At 36.8% G+C, this 16,657-nt stretch overlaps 1 protein-coding gene across 2 annotated transcripts in view; it reads right to left on the reverse strand.

Annotated features, from left to right (window-relative positions):
• LOC129370201 (cadherin-4-like) overlaps positions 1 to 16,657 on the reverse strand; it is a 252,522-nt gene that overhangs the window by 127,333 nt on the left and 108,532 nt on the right. Inside the window, exon 3 of one of the 2 annotated variants that reach the window (XM_055045966.1) lies at positions 9,562 to 9,585. The exons of the other annotated variant lie outside the window; for it this stretch is intronic. Coding sequence (XP_054901941.1) covers positions 9,562 to 9,585 — 24 coding nt within the window. The remainder of the gene's footprint in view (positions 1 to 9,561; positions 9,586 to 16,657) is intronic. 2 annotated transcript variants of the gene reach the window in all.

A 16,657-nucleotide genomic window follows, 5' to 3' on the forward strand; every position in this document is an offset into this window, starting at 1 on the left:
AACTTACTTGTTTATTTTTTTGGCTTCCAAAAACCCATCTGCCATTACTGTGGTGACATGCCTTTGAGCAGTTTACGAGGTTTGAGAGCAAAGCACAGTACGGGGAAAAAAAGTCTGCTTAATTAGTGTGACTGTGGAGTCCGGAGATGTGTTTATCTCATTATGGGTATTTGAATGAATTTTCACATGGCCTCACTCGGAAATTAATGGCCGAAGTTGAATGTAGAAGGGAGTAATCCAAAAGTGTGAGATGTGAGGAAAACTATTTATAAAAAATAATATGAAATCTAAAGTGCAATTTCTTGCTGATTAGTTTAGTTCTCAGTTTCTAGTAAATGAAGTAATGATGTAGATGTTTTTTTTTAAAGGAAATTCACTGATGTGCATTGCACACTAAAAATCTCAGCAGGTTTTTCTCAGGTTTCCCAGGTGTCATTGCACGATGTAAAGATGGATGTGCTCCGTCTCCCACACCCAGTCTGCCCCTTCTGTTTCACCCTACTGAGCTAATCCAAGCTGGCCAAATCCCTCTGCCGTGCAGGCCTACATCGGAGCGGTCCTGCTGAGTGCAATATGCCACCCGCTTCCATGGCATTGCCAGCCCTGTAGGGCTTCAAGCCCAACTGTGGTGTGTTGTCAGTAAACAGACAAAGATGTATGAATCACCCAAGTAAGTCTGAGCAGGTAGTTCCATGGCAATATTGTGATACTGAATCAAACCACAGTTGTTTGCCCCTTGTGATTAGTGTGAGTCTACCCCACCAAGAATCTTGAGACGTAATGTGTTAATTATGTACAGATGCTTCTCAATAAATTATACCATCATTAAAGCCAACCTGTCTGAGTAAATTAGTTACAATATATGTCTAATAAAATGTAGATTTAATATATATGCAATTATACATTTTGATTGTTTTAATGACTATGGATTACAGTAAATGAAAACCTAACTTTCACCAATCAAAGTTTTATTTTGGTTGTTTTATTATTATTATTATTAATAAAGAAATGATGAAAAGTATGTCCATGGTCAATATATGTGTGGGAAAGTTGATAGGAGGTCCTTTTGCATGTATGACCGTGCCATGTCAAGGAATCAATCAGTCTGTGGCTCTGTCCAGGTTGCTTTAGTGGAAGCCTTCAGCTTAGTGCATTGTTGCGGCATCTTCTTGAGAATGTCACATATATTCAGTGGTCCTTAAGCCAAGGAAGCCAAATTCATTGATAACATGGTTGTTAAACCAGGTATTGGAAGAGAGGACAAGTCCCAAATTATGATGTAAAACAAAACATCACTATAAATCCTGTGAGACAGAAATAAAAAAGTACTATGAAATTTACTTGCGGAGAGTTACTTTAGATGACAAGGCATACTGAATCACTACTGACTGTGAAGACTTCACACAGAACTATGCTTCTGTACCTCTTTCCCTATACGCTGAAGGTTTCTTTCTAAATGAAATTGACATTCATCTAAAAAGCAGACTTTAAACAACAGAGAAACAGTCCACTTCTTTAATTCTTAGCCCAGGTAAGATGCTTCTGAAGGTGTCTATGATTAAAAAGTGGCTTAAAAGAAAGAGCGCTATAATTATAGCCCATTTTATGTAAACATCTGTGTGTGGTGGCTCTCGAAGCTGTGGTCTAGCTCCAGCTCTTGTGAAAACTCTGATATGGGCTTTGCTCAACACGCTTTTCCAGGTTGTCATTACTAGTGTTTGATGTGTATATTTGTAATCACACTGAATATGCTTTGATACACTGAAGAGCAAGCCTCTTTAGCTATAATCTTTTATGACTTGCGAAGTGTTTTAACAACTGTCAGTCTGACAGCCTTCAAGTAAGGAGTCTTGCTCATGATCATGTATCAAGGCAATGACATAACATTTCTGTATAAAAAAAAATATAACTCTTGTGTGATATTTGATTTTCTAAGTACTGGATTTTCTTTAATCATCAAATTTAATAAGAATAAATGCATGAATTATATTAGTGTTAAATGAACCTAAATAGCACAAACTCATACTGATTTATTCAAAGATAAAAAAAAAAACGTAATTAATAAAGATGCAATTTTATTGCATGCTTATGTATGCTTCAGAATATATAAACAAAACCTAGCTTTTAAAATGAAACCAGAATACTAAAGTCTGAAAGGTTTTACTCAGTCTCTTTCTAATCATTTACTCTTCAACACATAATCTTTGGAAATCACAGGGAGAATTAGGTCTAATGATTGACCAGAATTGCACTTTCTTGCTTTAGATCACAGCAGGAACTTGCCAGTGTGAGGTTTGTCCTCCTTGTAGGAAATACTGTGTGTACTTCAGTGCAGTCTGGGTTAGACTGTGCAGGACATAAAGGCCACCTGTTCTTTGGAAACAATCACCTATCCTATTCTTTCAAGAGCTCAATCAAACATTTCAGATCCCTTACACGATATAGGGAGCAGAAGGTAACGAATGTCCAATTTGACGGATTTGAGTATTTGCATTCGCATATTACGATTTGCCGATCATCAGTGGGAAAATTTCTGGCCTCCGGTGCATACGTGAAAATGTCTTTTCACTGTGTGAATGGAGTGAAAATTTTCCCCACTAGTGCAATCACTGTTGCACCCTACTGAGCAGAACATGGAATATCAAATAAAGTTCATGCGTCAGGGGAACAGGCTGTTCTAGTATCTAATTGGCAGCTCAGCATTTGGAACAAGATTCTGCAAGAGAAAGAAGATTGTGATAAATTTACTTCAGATTCCATTCCTTTTTGTTATACTTGTCCCTGCTTTTATCTAATCTCTGTCATGAGAAATGTTTCAGTGTTCACACTTAGTCTAAGAAGCGTGTCGACAGAAGATCTATTGTGGTTTGTCTTTATCTTTCACCAACATTCATCTGGACATGTTGCTATGTTTAACATGACTAACAAAACTCCATCGTACCCATCTTGTGTTACAACAACCAAGATGGGTTAACACTAAGAATGTACTTTTATGTCTTATCCATAGGAAAGAAAGTTCACAATTTTTTTCAGCTAATTAAATGAGAGAGATTTAGTGTGTCTGACCTGAGCCTTCAGTGTCCTTTGTTGGCATTTAATATCAATATATGCTGAACCTTATTAGTAGGACAGAGGGATGCAATATAGGCAAGATCACTTCTTCAACGACCCCTCTCTATTTCAAAGATCGCCACAAAAAATAATATGAATCAAAAATAAAAGGTCACAGTAATCACTGTCCGCATTTTAGAGGTCCAAAGAAGAAGTATGGGGGACACAGAGGGACAAAAATATGATGCCGTATTCACATTTACTCACTTTTGCATTGTTATTGCATAGGAGGGCTTTAACCAGAGTTTTGTTCAGAACCAGTGTAAGACAAATGGAGAAGGTGAAAAAAAGTCATCTCAGCAGACATTTCCAAAGAGGGAATTTCCTGCATTATCAGGCTTTTTGGGACAATTTTAAAGTGTAAATAGACAACTGTCCACTGTCAATTTATTTTAGTGATTCAGCTGTAGAACCTACAATAAACTAATGTCAAGAAGGAGAGAGAAGAAAGTGAGGCTGGGTAGACGGATGTATGAAAGTAAGCCCTTAAAATACTACTATTTTTGACACTAAATTATTTTCCACATGTCTATATAAACAGCAAAATACTTAGAATACTATAACAAACTCCACATTTGTCCAAATTATCTATGTAGGATCCTTGTTCAATGATGTCAAAATAATATACTTTTGAGTCTAAAGTCTTCTTAAACTAGATTGCTCGTTGAAGCCATTCATTGAGAACAAGTTGAAAGAATTGGGTTTAGTTTATATTTTGAAGTAACCATTCACAACAAAAGACACCTCAAAGCATCTTAAAAGATTGTGACACATTGTAAATTCAGAGGGTTTGAGTCATTCAATGAAATACTTTGATAGGCAAATGACTGCTGGAACAAACGGTGACAGATGGAATGGGAGTCTACCTTTATATTGCCAGTTCTGTTCAACATAGCAATCTATACATGTAAGGTATAGTTTGAGCTACATATGAACTTTCTTCCGCAGAGCAACTAGTAAAGGAAACTCATAATTCAGAGTAAAGCAAAGCACCAGCTATCCAGCCATATGATAGGTATGCGATAAACAAAGCCCTTTAGATTATCTCTGCTCTGAATGCAAATCTATGTAAGTAATTAAAAATCATTCTGCTGATTTATATTTTAATTAAAGAGGTCTAGTTTTTTTTAGTGTCATTTTTGTTCTAATCATCACTTGTGTTGTTCCAAAGCTAATTGACCTAAAACTGTCATCACACATGTGCTCTTTCCTAATTAAACCAACCAACAAATAAACAATAAAAAATACATAAAAGAAATCACTTAACTGGTACCTGTTGAATTAATCACACAATTAAAAAGGCAAAATTACAAAGAAAATTGTTACTACCATCAGGTGTATACATATTCACAAAGGTTAATGACATTATCTTTGATCAAATAGAAATAAAAAGCCTAATTGTTCTTTTTAAATAGCTGTTCAAAAATAAGGAGCTGAACAGATAACACCACACTCGAGCTGCACCTTCATCAGGATTATTTTATGCAAGGTATTTTTAAAAATCATCACGTTAATAATATAATATGATGAAAAAAATATATATATTTGGGAATAACTTTAGTATTAAGATGTTAAAATGTGTAACCTGACTTGGTTTTAGTTAGTTAAAACTGGGAGTAGAAAGAGGCCAGTGGTGCACATAGAACAGATCCATCAGATAATACTCCAGTCTACATTTCAGCTGAGAAATGCTTTGATCAGCAGAATCTGAGGCTAATAAGTCTGAGAATGATACACATAGAGGAGACAGCAATCACTCTTGTACAGATAGTGAGAGGCATTTAAAAGCTACCAGAGGCTAACCTGAGCTCACTGGGCATTTCTAAATGTTATTTTATTCCAACTTCTTGGCCAGACAACTCCACTCATAAAACGGCATTTTAAAGTAGCTTCCACAAGTATGTTTAAAAAGCTTTGTGAACCATTAGATCCAGTGAAGTGACAGCTTCAAATTAGCTGAAAGTCACGCATTTATCTTAAATCTAGAGTCCTAAGATTTTTCAGCCGGGGATGAAAAGATAGTGGTGGAGAATTTTAATTAATCGTACAAGGACAGAATGTGCTTCAAATTCGGCAAAGACATGTAATCAGGAAAAGCTCATAAATTACAATCATACGCTTGAAAGTGTGCAGTTTCCTTCTGTAGCAGTAGGTTGATAGGTAACTTAGCATGTGGCTAATGGGGCAAAACGTGGCCAGTCTCTGGAAGGCACCCCTTCACTCTGACAAACAGGCAGATCATTGACCCAACCACTGCCTCTGTCAATTTACTTCATTTTAGCAGTTTAACATACCAACAAATGCCCTGGTGCTGTTGCACTTTCTGACATACTCGCAACAACAAACACAGACTTAGCTGCAAAATGTGAGCACACAGTATAACTGACTCTAGGAGAATTCACAATAAGCCAGGGATGTTCAAAAAGGTTTGAAGTTACAGTCTTTTTGACCCATTTTGATCTGGAAAATCAAGCATCACAGAACACTTCCTGAACAGACTTGTTTACGATCTACTCATCAAGGTGAAGGACAAGTCTGTTTTGTGTTGCATGCGTTTTTCAGCAGGTTTTCTGCACAAACCAGGAATCAATGGCTCAGACTGCTCAATCTCTGAATCACTTTGCCATTTGTTTTTTCTTCCAATCACTCTGCTGAATAAGCCCTCCATGCCATGTTTAACTCATAAATCTGGACCTGTCCAAAGTGGGAGGACAGAAAATGCATGTGTGCATGCTCATGTGTATGTGTCAGAGGAGAAAGTGTGAACATGCATAAATGTTTTGCAGATCTGTGTAAGAAAGACCTCCACTTGGGAATTACCATTTATCAGTGCGCCTGAATTTCTCCTAGCAGGCGTCTGAATGTTTCATCTAATCATTAAATGCTGACAGGCTTCACGGAATAGCTCCACTGATCCCCATTCAAGGAAAACAGGGCCTGACTTCATTAGAACTGTTAGTGCTAAGCTACTTTACCCGTGCTCACGCCTGGTTTAACCTGCAGTGTGATAAATGGAAGGGGAGTGGAAGACAAATGAAAGACAAAGAGAAGGAGATGTGAAACAAAAGAAATCTGGGATGCAAGCATTAAATGAGAAAGCAAAGATCGTGAGGAAGAGCCAGGGAGAAATGGGAAGGGATTTTAAGAGCAAAGAGCAAGTGGTTCTGGAAAACAACGGGGGGATTAAAGAACACACTGGTGTTTAAAGTGGAAATGTTTCAATAAAGCAAAATTGGGCAACACAATCGATTAATTTGTGCTGTAATTAATCAATTGTTACGCCGGCACCACGACAGCCAGAGTGCTTAGCTGAGATCCATTCAAGTATTCAAGAGTTTGTACTGACCTCTGTGCACACATGCCCATCCTCACTCGTTTGACGGCTAATTTATACTTCTGCATATGTGGATATAAGCCAATAAAGATATGCATACAAGCCCTTGTTTTCATCACCCCAGTCCATTCATCTGGTTTCTCCTCCAAGACCCCCACCACCCAGCTCTCACACACCCACTCCACACCCCCTTCACCTTCTCAACACTCAGTTTTTTTTTTCTCCTGCCAGCAGAGATTTTTGGCTGGCTTAAGTACGCCCACAGGCCCCTGAGGGACAGCCCATGACGGATGGCACTGCGTGTGACTCCGATTCGATTCAGCCCATTTGATAAATTTATTGCTGGCATTTTGAAAATGAAATTAGAGGGACGTCTCCTGGAGACTGTTTTTCCAGCACAGGTGCCATAAATATACTTCATTTGGCAGGAGAGTGGGAGGAGGAGTGCAAGAAAAGTGGAGAGGTGTTGGATAAAGAATTTTGAGGGAAGGAGGGCAGACAGAAAGGGTGTTCAACAGAAGGAGAGAGTTAACGAATAAGGTCATATCATCAAGAGGTCCTGTTTTAATCTTCATACGGTAACAACTCAAAAGGTTATCCAAGCTAAGCTACCCAGTCCAAGCTATTGCATTCTGCTCTTCATTTAAAACATATTCACAGTGTGCACTTCTCACATCTCATGCTTCTCACATCTCATGCTGAATAGAAACAGATTGAGACTGTGGGTTGTTGACATTGCAAGTGAATACAAATGTCCTGCTGTCTTCATCTTTCATCCAGAGCGAAAGACAAAAACATATAAACACACACTTACTTGCCAGTCTTACAAGACTGCATGCACAAATGTGGTTTATGTACATTATCTTTGCCTCAAGGCCCCATGACTCTTCAGTAGCGATTACACTGTCAAAGCAACTTAGGCTTCTATCACTCATAATGTATAAATGAATAGAACAGGCAATTTTTCTTCATTGCACTCCTGATTATTTTGAGTGAGAGACATAAAATGTTTCATATATTTGCAAATAAACCAGACTTTATGTACAGGATGGCCAAGCAGGGCAGAAACATACAATGCATTGCAAAATTATATACACCAATGAATGAACTATTTTTGGTTTTGGCAGATTACTACCACAAGTCTCAAGGTATTTAATAAATATTTTATACGATAGTCCAAAACAAAGTAGCATCAGCCATTTATTATTACATTTAACTCAAATCATTTAAATTAAATACATTACAAATAATTGTCTTCAGATGTAAAGAACACCCACCTGAACTTTATCTTGTATTTTAATAACTGCACCTATTCTGTAAAGGCCTCACCTAAACAGATAGGTGTTTCAAGAAGATCATTACTAGGACAAGCAGTCAAAACAATGTGCCTTTGAAGAATTTGCCAAGAATTTGCCATAAACCGTATCAAGTATTTTGAAGATGGTCAAAAACTAAGAAAACTTAACTTTTGGGAAAATATACAAATCATTGGACTCTGAGAAGAAAATGTGTTAGCAATTGCTCTAAAAATAAATCCAGATTTATATGGAAATAGTTGAGATCACAACATATGTGTGCTACAATGGCCCAGTCAAAGTGTGGGTTCAATCTCAAATGAGGGTCACTGGAAAAACTTGAATATTAAAATCCCCAAAATATTTCGATCCTGTCTGACAGACGCTGAAGTATTTTACATGGAATGGTTAAAATTTCAGTTTCCACATGGGCAAAGAGTCTATAAGCAGAAACTCAAAGAATTGTAGTGAGTTTGGTTTTTTCAGATTTTTATTTCTGAAAAAAATATTTGAAAAAAAAATCATTTTCTTATGTGCCCATTACATTAAGTCATAAAATACAAAAAGGTTTGTAGTTACAATGTGAAAAATTCTCGAAACGTTAAAATATGCATACTTTTGCAAGACACTGTCGAAGCTGAAAGGTCAGATACAAGTGGGGACATACAGTATAGAAAAAGTAAAATGAGCATTCATTCACTGTCAGCGGTATGCTGCCTTACTTATTTGCCTCTGTGTGAGCGCAGCTGTGAGGCGATGATGTTCACCATTTCAGCCTCTGCTCCCCGTCAACATTCATCATAGGGAAGGAGGCTCAGGCAGCCTGCATCACTTACCTTTATAGGCCCATCTGACAGCACTGTACAACCCATGGTCATTACTGACATAGGATCACAAAAGTGTGTATGTGTGCATACGGGAGCATTCTAAGTGTAAACTGTCACACAGATATACACTTTAAATGTATCTTTTTGAAATATATTAGCAGTTTTACCAGATTTGGTAGGTTAAATTGTCAGTTTTTGTGTTTGTTTCCTTCTTATTTGCATCCGGATCACAACAGATTTACTTGTCAATAGAAATATTCACACCTGCATTCTGCTCTGCTATGGTAAAACCAGCTACAAAACAAATCCAAGTTCTAATAAGCACTGGAGGGGATGAAAAAGTTTTTAACAAAATCCGCGGGGAGTGCTCATTGCTGATTGTCTGCTTTGCAATTACCTAGTATGACACACCCCTTGACATTGGTGCATCCTCTGCAGGAAGAACAAAAGCTAGGTGGCCTAATACATGTACCTACAGGCTGCTAGTCAGAACAATACCTCAAAGGGGATTTAGACAGTTTGACTGCACAACCCCATTACCCTACAAAATTCTAACAGCCTACCAACATGTTTCTAAAAACATCTATCCCCTGTAGTTGTCCCATGAGTCTCTGATGATCCACTATTCAAAAACAGTCCCCTCCTCCAAATTCAAATTAAAATACACATGAAAGTGTGGAGGAGTCTAAACAGAACTGTGATTAATGCTAACACAAGTAGTACAAAAGGCAGGCCTAAACACACACTGTGGGCTGCCTGTCATTCCGCGATAATTTAGACTCTGTATCAGTGGGTGTGATTGATTGACTTTGTAATCAAACAGACTGTTCTTCAGCTGAAATCCAGACTGACAATTTCAGCGTAATCAACAAGACCATGACATTTATTTAATCTCATTAGCAAAAAACTTACAATGCACACCGACACTCAGCATACAACCACACAACACACAGTATATATGTAGAAATTAATAAGTGACTGAGTGTTGCTTTACCTTTTTGTGGTGATACTGTCGTACCTGGACAAAAAAGAACAGAAACAACAACAGTTTATACTACAGCATATTTTACTGTAGTTACAGGCATGCACAAGCCAGTTACTGTTCATAAGATACATGAAGGTTTCAAAATGTAACAATTCTCTATGCCCGCATACAGATAAATGATTACTGTCTTAAAGATCTGATGGGAAAATGTCAAATGGGTGGTCGGCTAATTAATAGAGAAAAAAATAGAAAACAATGTAGTGTGTACGTTGGCTACAATTTACAATAGATGTGCAAGTTCCATTGAAGTAATAAGGTGAAGAGACCAAATTTCCGTCTGACACACCAAAAACTCTACATTGGAAACAATTTCTGACCACATTAAAATCTTGGACTTAAGGAAAGAAACAGCTTAGAAATAATTAAAGAGGATACACCGATAGAGCATATAGTGAAGAGTCTGATCACTGAGGGGGTCTAGGGTGTTGTTTATGTCTAAACCAAATGAAGAAGGGAACATTTGATTGCAGCTGCCGTATTTGAACTTCCGTTTCATCACCCACATGTGGACCATTATCTTAAAGTGGCAGTTTAGGGGCAAGTGCCGTATTTTTATTAGGGAAATAACCGCAGTCCTACGAGTGTTGTAGTGATAACACATTGATAGCTACATTACTATAATGCTTGAAAAAACTGATAATGTTGTGAAAAGTGAAACAAAGTATTATGCACAGAGAAAGTATTGTTAAAGTATTCTAGCGATACTTTAACAAGTATCACTTGGAGAAAAGCAAGTGCTGAAGCCCTCGTGCCTCCGAGCAGAAACTGAAATATCTACCTAAATGCTTTCAGATTTTTTTTTGTGTTTTAAATTACAGCTTTAGTCACAATGGCTCTTTTGCCTCTATAGTGAATTACAAGCAGACTGTGCTCATCAGAATGTTTTACAATCCTCCCAGGGTGCCGGTCTGTTATGTCTCCAAGCAACAGTTCCCCTGATCCCTTTCTCCCTAGTGGAAAAATCATCATCTAAAGCTTCCCATAAGAATTTTCAAATTCAGTTGGAGATGATGATAAGAGATCCAAAGGCAACTGAAATTGAAAAGTTGTAAAAATAAATTGTGACATATTCTTTGAAGTAATTTTAATGAGTTTCCAGAGAAAGCAACTGAGTCAACAATGTTTTCTTCAGCTGTATGAAGCATAGAGTGGCACTGTGTTGCCATTCTCCTATGTGCTGCTGTGCAGGCGTGGACTTTCAATTTTCCCTCAATTACAGAAGGGAGAATTTTAGCAGTTGAGAAGCATTTCTAGTCATAAAACACAAAGACAATGGAGCTGTGGAAAAGGGTGCCATGTACCACTCTTGAAAGAACACGTTAATTTGAGGATAACTGGTGACTCCACCTGAACAAACAGCTTAACTTGCTAACCAGCTTGCACCAACTTATGCTGTGCAACTCAATAAAGAGCATAACAGCAACAAGTTCTTATTTGTTTCATATTATTGGCTTACTTTTTGCTTAAACATTAAAAATGATAATAATAATCGTTATTATTATCATTATTATTAAATGCTATACTACTTTAACAGTAGCATATTTGCTTTATTCATTTTATACACTTTTTTGACATATTATTAAAGGATATCTTTATTTAATGTTATAAAATAAACATTCTTACAAGAAATAATATATTTTTTTATAAAGTTCATGATGTTTACAATGTTGCTATGGTGTTCTTGTGTATTGAAAATGCAAATCCAACCCATGCACATATGCTGTAAACTGTCAAAAGACTAAATCTGCAAAAAAATATCCCACAAATGCAACAGAACATTGCCCAGAAATCAACTTACATAAACAGACAAGGTTGAGAAATAAAAGCTCCTTAGCAAAACCCCTAAAGAAAGGCTTTGAGAGATCACAGGCTCCTGACTCCCACAAGCTTGAGATTTTTTATACAGTTATTGAGAGAGTGAGCTTTCTAATAAGCTTAAATATACTGAGACACAGTAATACACACTAAATCAAATACTTTCTGTAAGCTTTTTAGTTGTTTATGCAGGGGCCAAAGGGGAGACTAACTCCACATGGGCAGAAAGAAAGTATTGGTTTCTTGAAAGCCAGATATAGTTCGACTTGTTTCGAACAGAACACAAAACCTGAGGGAGAGAAATGCAACTATTAGGTTGCTGTTTGCACAAAATATCTACCATGACACTGCTTACATTCATAGTATACACTTGTCATATGTATACTGAGAAAAGGTAGACAAAACTATATATATATAGATTTTTTTTTTCCTTTTTTTTTCTTTCTTTTTTTTTTTTTAACTTCTTAGTAGTTCAGATCCTTTAAAGCATTTCTCTTCTGGGCCTGAGCCAAAAAGGCCCAAATGGCCAAAGAAATGGTAGGGGAATAATTGAATCTGAATGGATTTGGTGTGTGCTGGACTGAAAAAGTGATAATCCAAAGCTCTGCCTAATTGCCAGAGTAAAGATGCTGTCCATTGTGAAGATGGCGTCTGTGTTTATCAAGGCATTGTGCCGTGGGATTGGACTGAGCATTAGGACCTTCCACACTTTTGTTTTGTGAGCTGTTACAGTGGATTTCAGCAAATATTGGAACTGTGGTTATTACATGGTCTGATTGTCTGCTATGCAACTGTCCATAAGCTCTGCACGTCGACACTAATCTAAGAGGAGGCTTCAAATAATTACTTAGTGGAGCAGTATCACAGCCCAGTGCAGTCAACCTTATCACTAAAAGAAAATCCCTGGTCCATTTCCTTTTTAGCCCAAAGGCTTACAAACTCTCACTACTCCTTGAACATTGAGAATAAGAGCATAACTGATAAAATATCACATGTCAAAACCACTATATTACATTCCTCTCTGTGTCTTTTATTTTGTAAAGACAGTTATACGTTTTGGTGAGTTGTAGTTCACCAAAACGTGAACTATATATATAGTTCACGTATATATATATATATATATATATATATATATATGTGTGTGTGTGTGTGTGTGTGTGTGTGTGTGTGTGTGTGTGTGTGTGTGTGTGTGTGTGTGTGTGTGTGTGGGTGTGTGTGTGTGTACAAAAATATTGTTGCACATACGCAACTTGTAAATCTCAGACTTTTTTTTTGGGTTCCTAATGTAGCCTATTTCCCACAGGCTGACAAAGTTGAACTTTTGCAGCACAACACTGTTACTTTTACACTCAGTCCTGTTTTAGTATTGTATCCACAGTAAATCAGTTTATCACAATTAAAAGCAATGTCAGGTTGCTTTTAGATGATGAGTAGATGAGTGTCAGGTTCATCTACCTAAGCATTCTCAAACAGGAAAAGAAGAGAGAGATAAATGAGTTTTAGATTTACTTGCGCAAGGAGAAAGGACAGGAACTTGCTTCAGTTACAATTTCCTATCCGTTCTGAAGCAAGCTCCACCTCACCCTCTTTTTGTTTTCTTGGGGCGGTCCTAGATAAATGGCCTATTCGGTTATCTTGAGTTAATCACATAGTGTCGCTGTTTCTTCTGTTCTCTTGAGTCACAGGCGTGTTGCACTTACGATCTGCAGTAATGCAGAGTGCAAAGTTCAAAGTTCTTGTTTACGTCCTTCTGTAGAAACAATACAGGAACTGATGAACCCACAGAACAATGAGGTGTCTTGTGCATCCATTATTTTATGTACAGTTCCTGTGTCTCTGGTTTGTAAACTTCGACCCTTAATCATCCATTGTTTCTTATCAATCCAGCTGTCACTCCAGTTCCAGGCAGTCTCCTTCAGCACGCTTCCTGCTTCTCCAGAAAAAAAAAGAAACATGCATCCCGAAGCACACAAAGATCTCCCAGTCCTTACATGTTTATAGATTATTAATTTAATCCTATCACAGAGTGAATACATAAATTAACCTACATCTATGAGTAGACTAAATTCTATGCATAAAATATATACAATCATTTTATATAATGATGCACATAAGACTGAGTTATGTGCATCAGCAAATGTATGCTGCAAAGCTGTCCACATTTTGGTGCCCCAAGAGAAAGATGTGCAAAAAGTTTGAAAATTACACATTTTCATTTAAACTGCCTCATCTCTCATGAACAATTGAAAAATTAAACCTTCGATGTGGTAACACTTATTCAGCAAAGGAAAAAAAATATTTGAACAAAATCAGTAGATGCATCCGATGGCAATCCAAATGAGTACAATTAACTAAATACAACTGAAATATTTTTATCCCAGAATTTATGTATGTTTTAGTTTATCTAAATGTTTGACGTTATGTTGTAACCCAATATTTAATGTATCCCTAAAGTAGAGTTATGACATAATTTCTTTAAGACAGTCTTCAAAATGGGGAAGACAAGAAAACATACCATTCAAGTAAGACCAAAAGGATGTTTGATAGGTATTTTCTCAACCTACATAAAAAGAGAACCACAGACAACATTAATTTTAATCAATTCTTCTGCAGAAGCAGAAGACACAGAAGAGCTACTTCTTCCAGCAGCTCTCCTAAAACAAAGACCAGTTCTTTGTTTTCAGAACTGGTCATTTATTGAAGGAAAGAAAGGGGAGCTCTCCTGATAAGGACTGGGGGAAGCACACGATGCAACCCAGTTTTACAACTGAGAAGTATCTCAGAAGTTGTCCTAAGACCAGCTGCAAAAACATGCTGGAGGTCAAAGACAGGTCACACACTTTAGCAAATTTCTTTTCTCACTGAGACGAGAAAAAACTAAACTAACCTTTATAGGAAGAACAAACTATAAAGGTTAGTTTATAGTAACCTTTGACTACTGGTAACTCCTTATGTAAGAATAAGAAAACATAATTATTCTAACGATGTTCATAATGCCAGGACCACAAGGCACATCACAAATGTGGCAATGTTCACACAGATATAGTTTCTCACTGAAACACATCTGCAGTCAGAGAATGAACTAAAACTAAAATAAATTCAAGTTGTGATTGACAAGATAGAAGATGGAGGTTCTAACAAAAATAGAACCTTGTTGTTCTTACCACAACAAGGTGGATGGTAAGAAAGATAAAAAAGCTAATCTTTGAAGGGATGCTTAGATTTCTGGATGGTGGTGCATATGCGTATCTCACCAGAGATATGGACATATCAAATGAATGATGGATACTTAGACATAAACATAACTTCAACTTAGAATGTAAAAACGCAACTATAGTTTGACAGTCAGAATCCGGTGTCCTCCCAAACATGCTTTGTAGAAAAAATTCTTCTTGTGCCTTTAAGTCTTACATTTAAAAAAATGTTAACTGAACGGTAACATTTGGGTTGCAAACCTTCTGAGTTCAGCTTAAATTCTCAGACAATTTTGAAATGTCTTAAATTGTCTGAAATACTTATAAACATCTATAAGTCGATAGATGTTTATAAAAAAAAATCAAACATCACTGTTTGCAGTCTTAATTCAGCTATAGACAAATACAACAGACAACACACCCTAACTAAGATTTAATTTGAACACAACAAGCTATTATTTAAATTATGCTTTAATTAATTGCTTCCGCAGAGCTACCTTCAGGACACAGCAGGTTGCTACACCATGTGTCACTTTGCCTTTGAGCAAACTAATAAATTAGACAACAAATATAGTTAAAGGAAATGTGAAAACAATCTCTGATCATCAATTGAGAGACTTTAATTGTTCGACACATTAATTTTCTCCTTCATTCTGGATCTTGTTGGTTTCGGAGCTGAGACACCATGCTGTCTGGTGACAGAACAGATAAATAACTCTGCTGTTAAAAGCGGCAAAGAAAACCTCTGTCATCGATTATTGCTTTCCTTCTCAGCTTTCAGTAGCTTACATGGATTTGGAGGCTAATTTGCTCTGAATATGTGAGAAGTGTTTAATGGGCTTGTGCACTCACAGCAGTAATCCCTTGGGCTTGAGCATTATGTAAAATAGGACACGTGTCAATACAGGTTTCCCACCATGTATGTATTTAAGGACAGTAAAGTTGGCCTGCTCAAAACTATGCCTAATGACTCTAAAGGCTACATTTGGGGGATTTAGAAAATCAGGAAATATATGTCTTGAAGCTGTTTTCCTCTAACTAATATTCCATCTCATCATAAAAGAGGTTGGAAAGAGAAGCTGATGAGTGGAAAGAGGTGGAAAGGCAGAATGATGATAGGATAATTTATTATTCATTTAGGGAAACATGCACAGCCTTATAATTAAACTGTAACATAATTTGACTTTTATGAGAACAAGTCAAGAAGACTCAAATACATTTTAGCATTTTACCCAGTGCATTTATGCTTATGTTTGTAACATTCATGATGCATGAAAATTTCATCAATTTGACCAGACACTGCTTTGTGCTCTAAGACATGAGAAAAAAAAATTGCTAGGGAAAAATGTTGAAAACTCAAAATTGCAGAAAATGAAAGGTCACATTTAATTATGTTTCAAAGAAAGTGAGATTGAAGTTTGTCTGAGTGATCCAAGTAAAGTCAGCCAATAAGAACACTGATGAATGAATGCATATTTAATGCTTTCAGATCATAGGGCTGGTAAGATTTTTGCAGAAGTATTTATACCTCTTGAAGAAGAGTATAGGGTATCGGGATGGCATTATATGAAGTCAATTCTTTTGAATGTTATATCATGTTAAAATGTTATTCCCTCATAAAAGGCAGGTTCTCCAGATTAGCGAGAGCAACAATTAGCTAACACCTGGTGGAACTGCATGCCCATAGAGCTTATTACACAAACTATAACTCTCAGTTCAATACTACAGTTGTAAACAGCATAATGGAAGAGCATTGTTATGACATTCAGAAGGGAGAATATCTAGGTTAAAAGTTTTGCCCATTATTTTTTTTTAATGTTTACACTCATAGTCTTGGTGGAAGGTGTAATGCCGTGAGTTGCTTTTCTTTGTGTTGATCTGTCAAATTAAAACCTAATAGAAGACATCATTGTTTGTGATTAGAATGTGAAAAAAAGTTTGAGTGTGAATACTTTTGCAAATAGTAAAAAGTATTTCAACATGGCAGCTGTGGGGGATGTTATCACCCGGAGGCAACAGAGAAAAGGAGAACATAA

This window comes from Poeciliopsis prolifica, unplaced genomic scaffold (genome assembly GCF_027474105.1).
Source record: "Poeciliopsis prolifica strain line A6 unplaced genomic scaffold, Auburn_PproV2 SCAFFOLD023, whole genome shotgun sequence".
Lineage (NCBI taxonomy): Eukaryota > Metazoa > Chordata > Actinopteri > Cyprinodontiformes > Poeciliidae > Poeciliopsis > Poeciliopsis prolifica.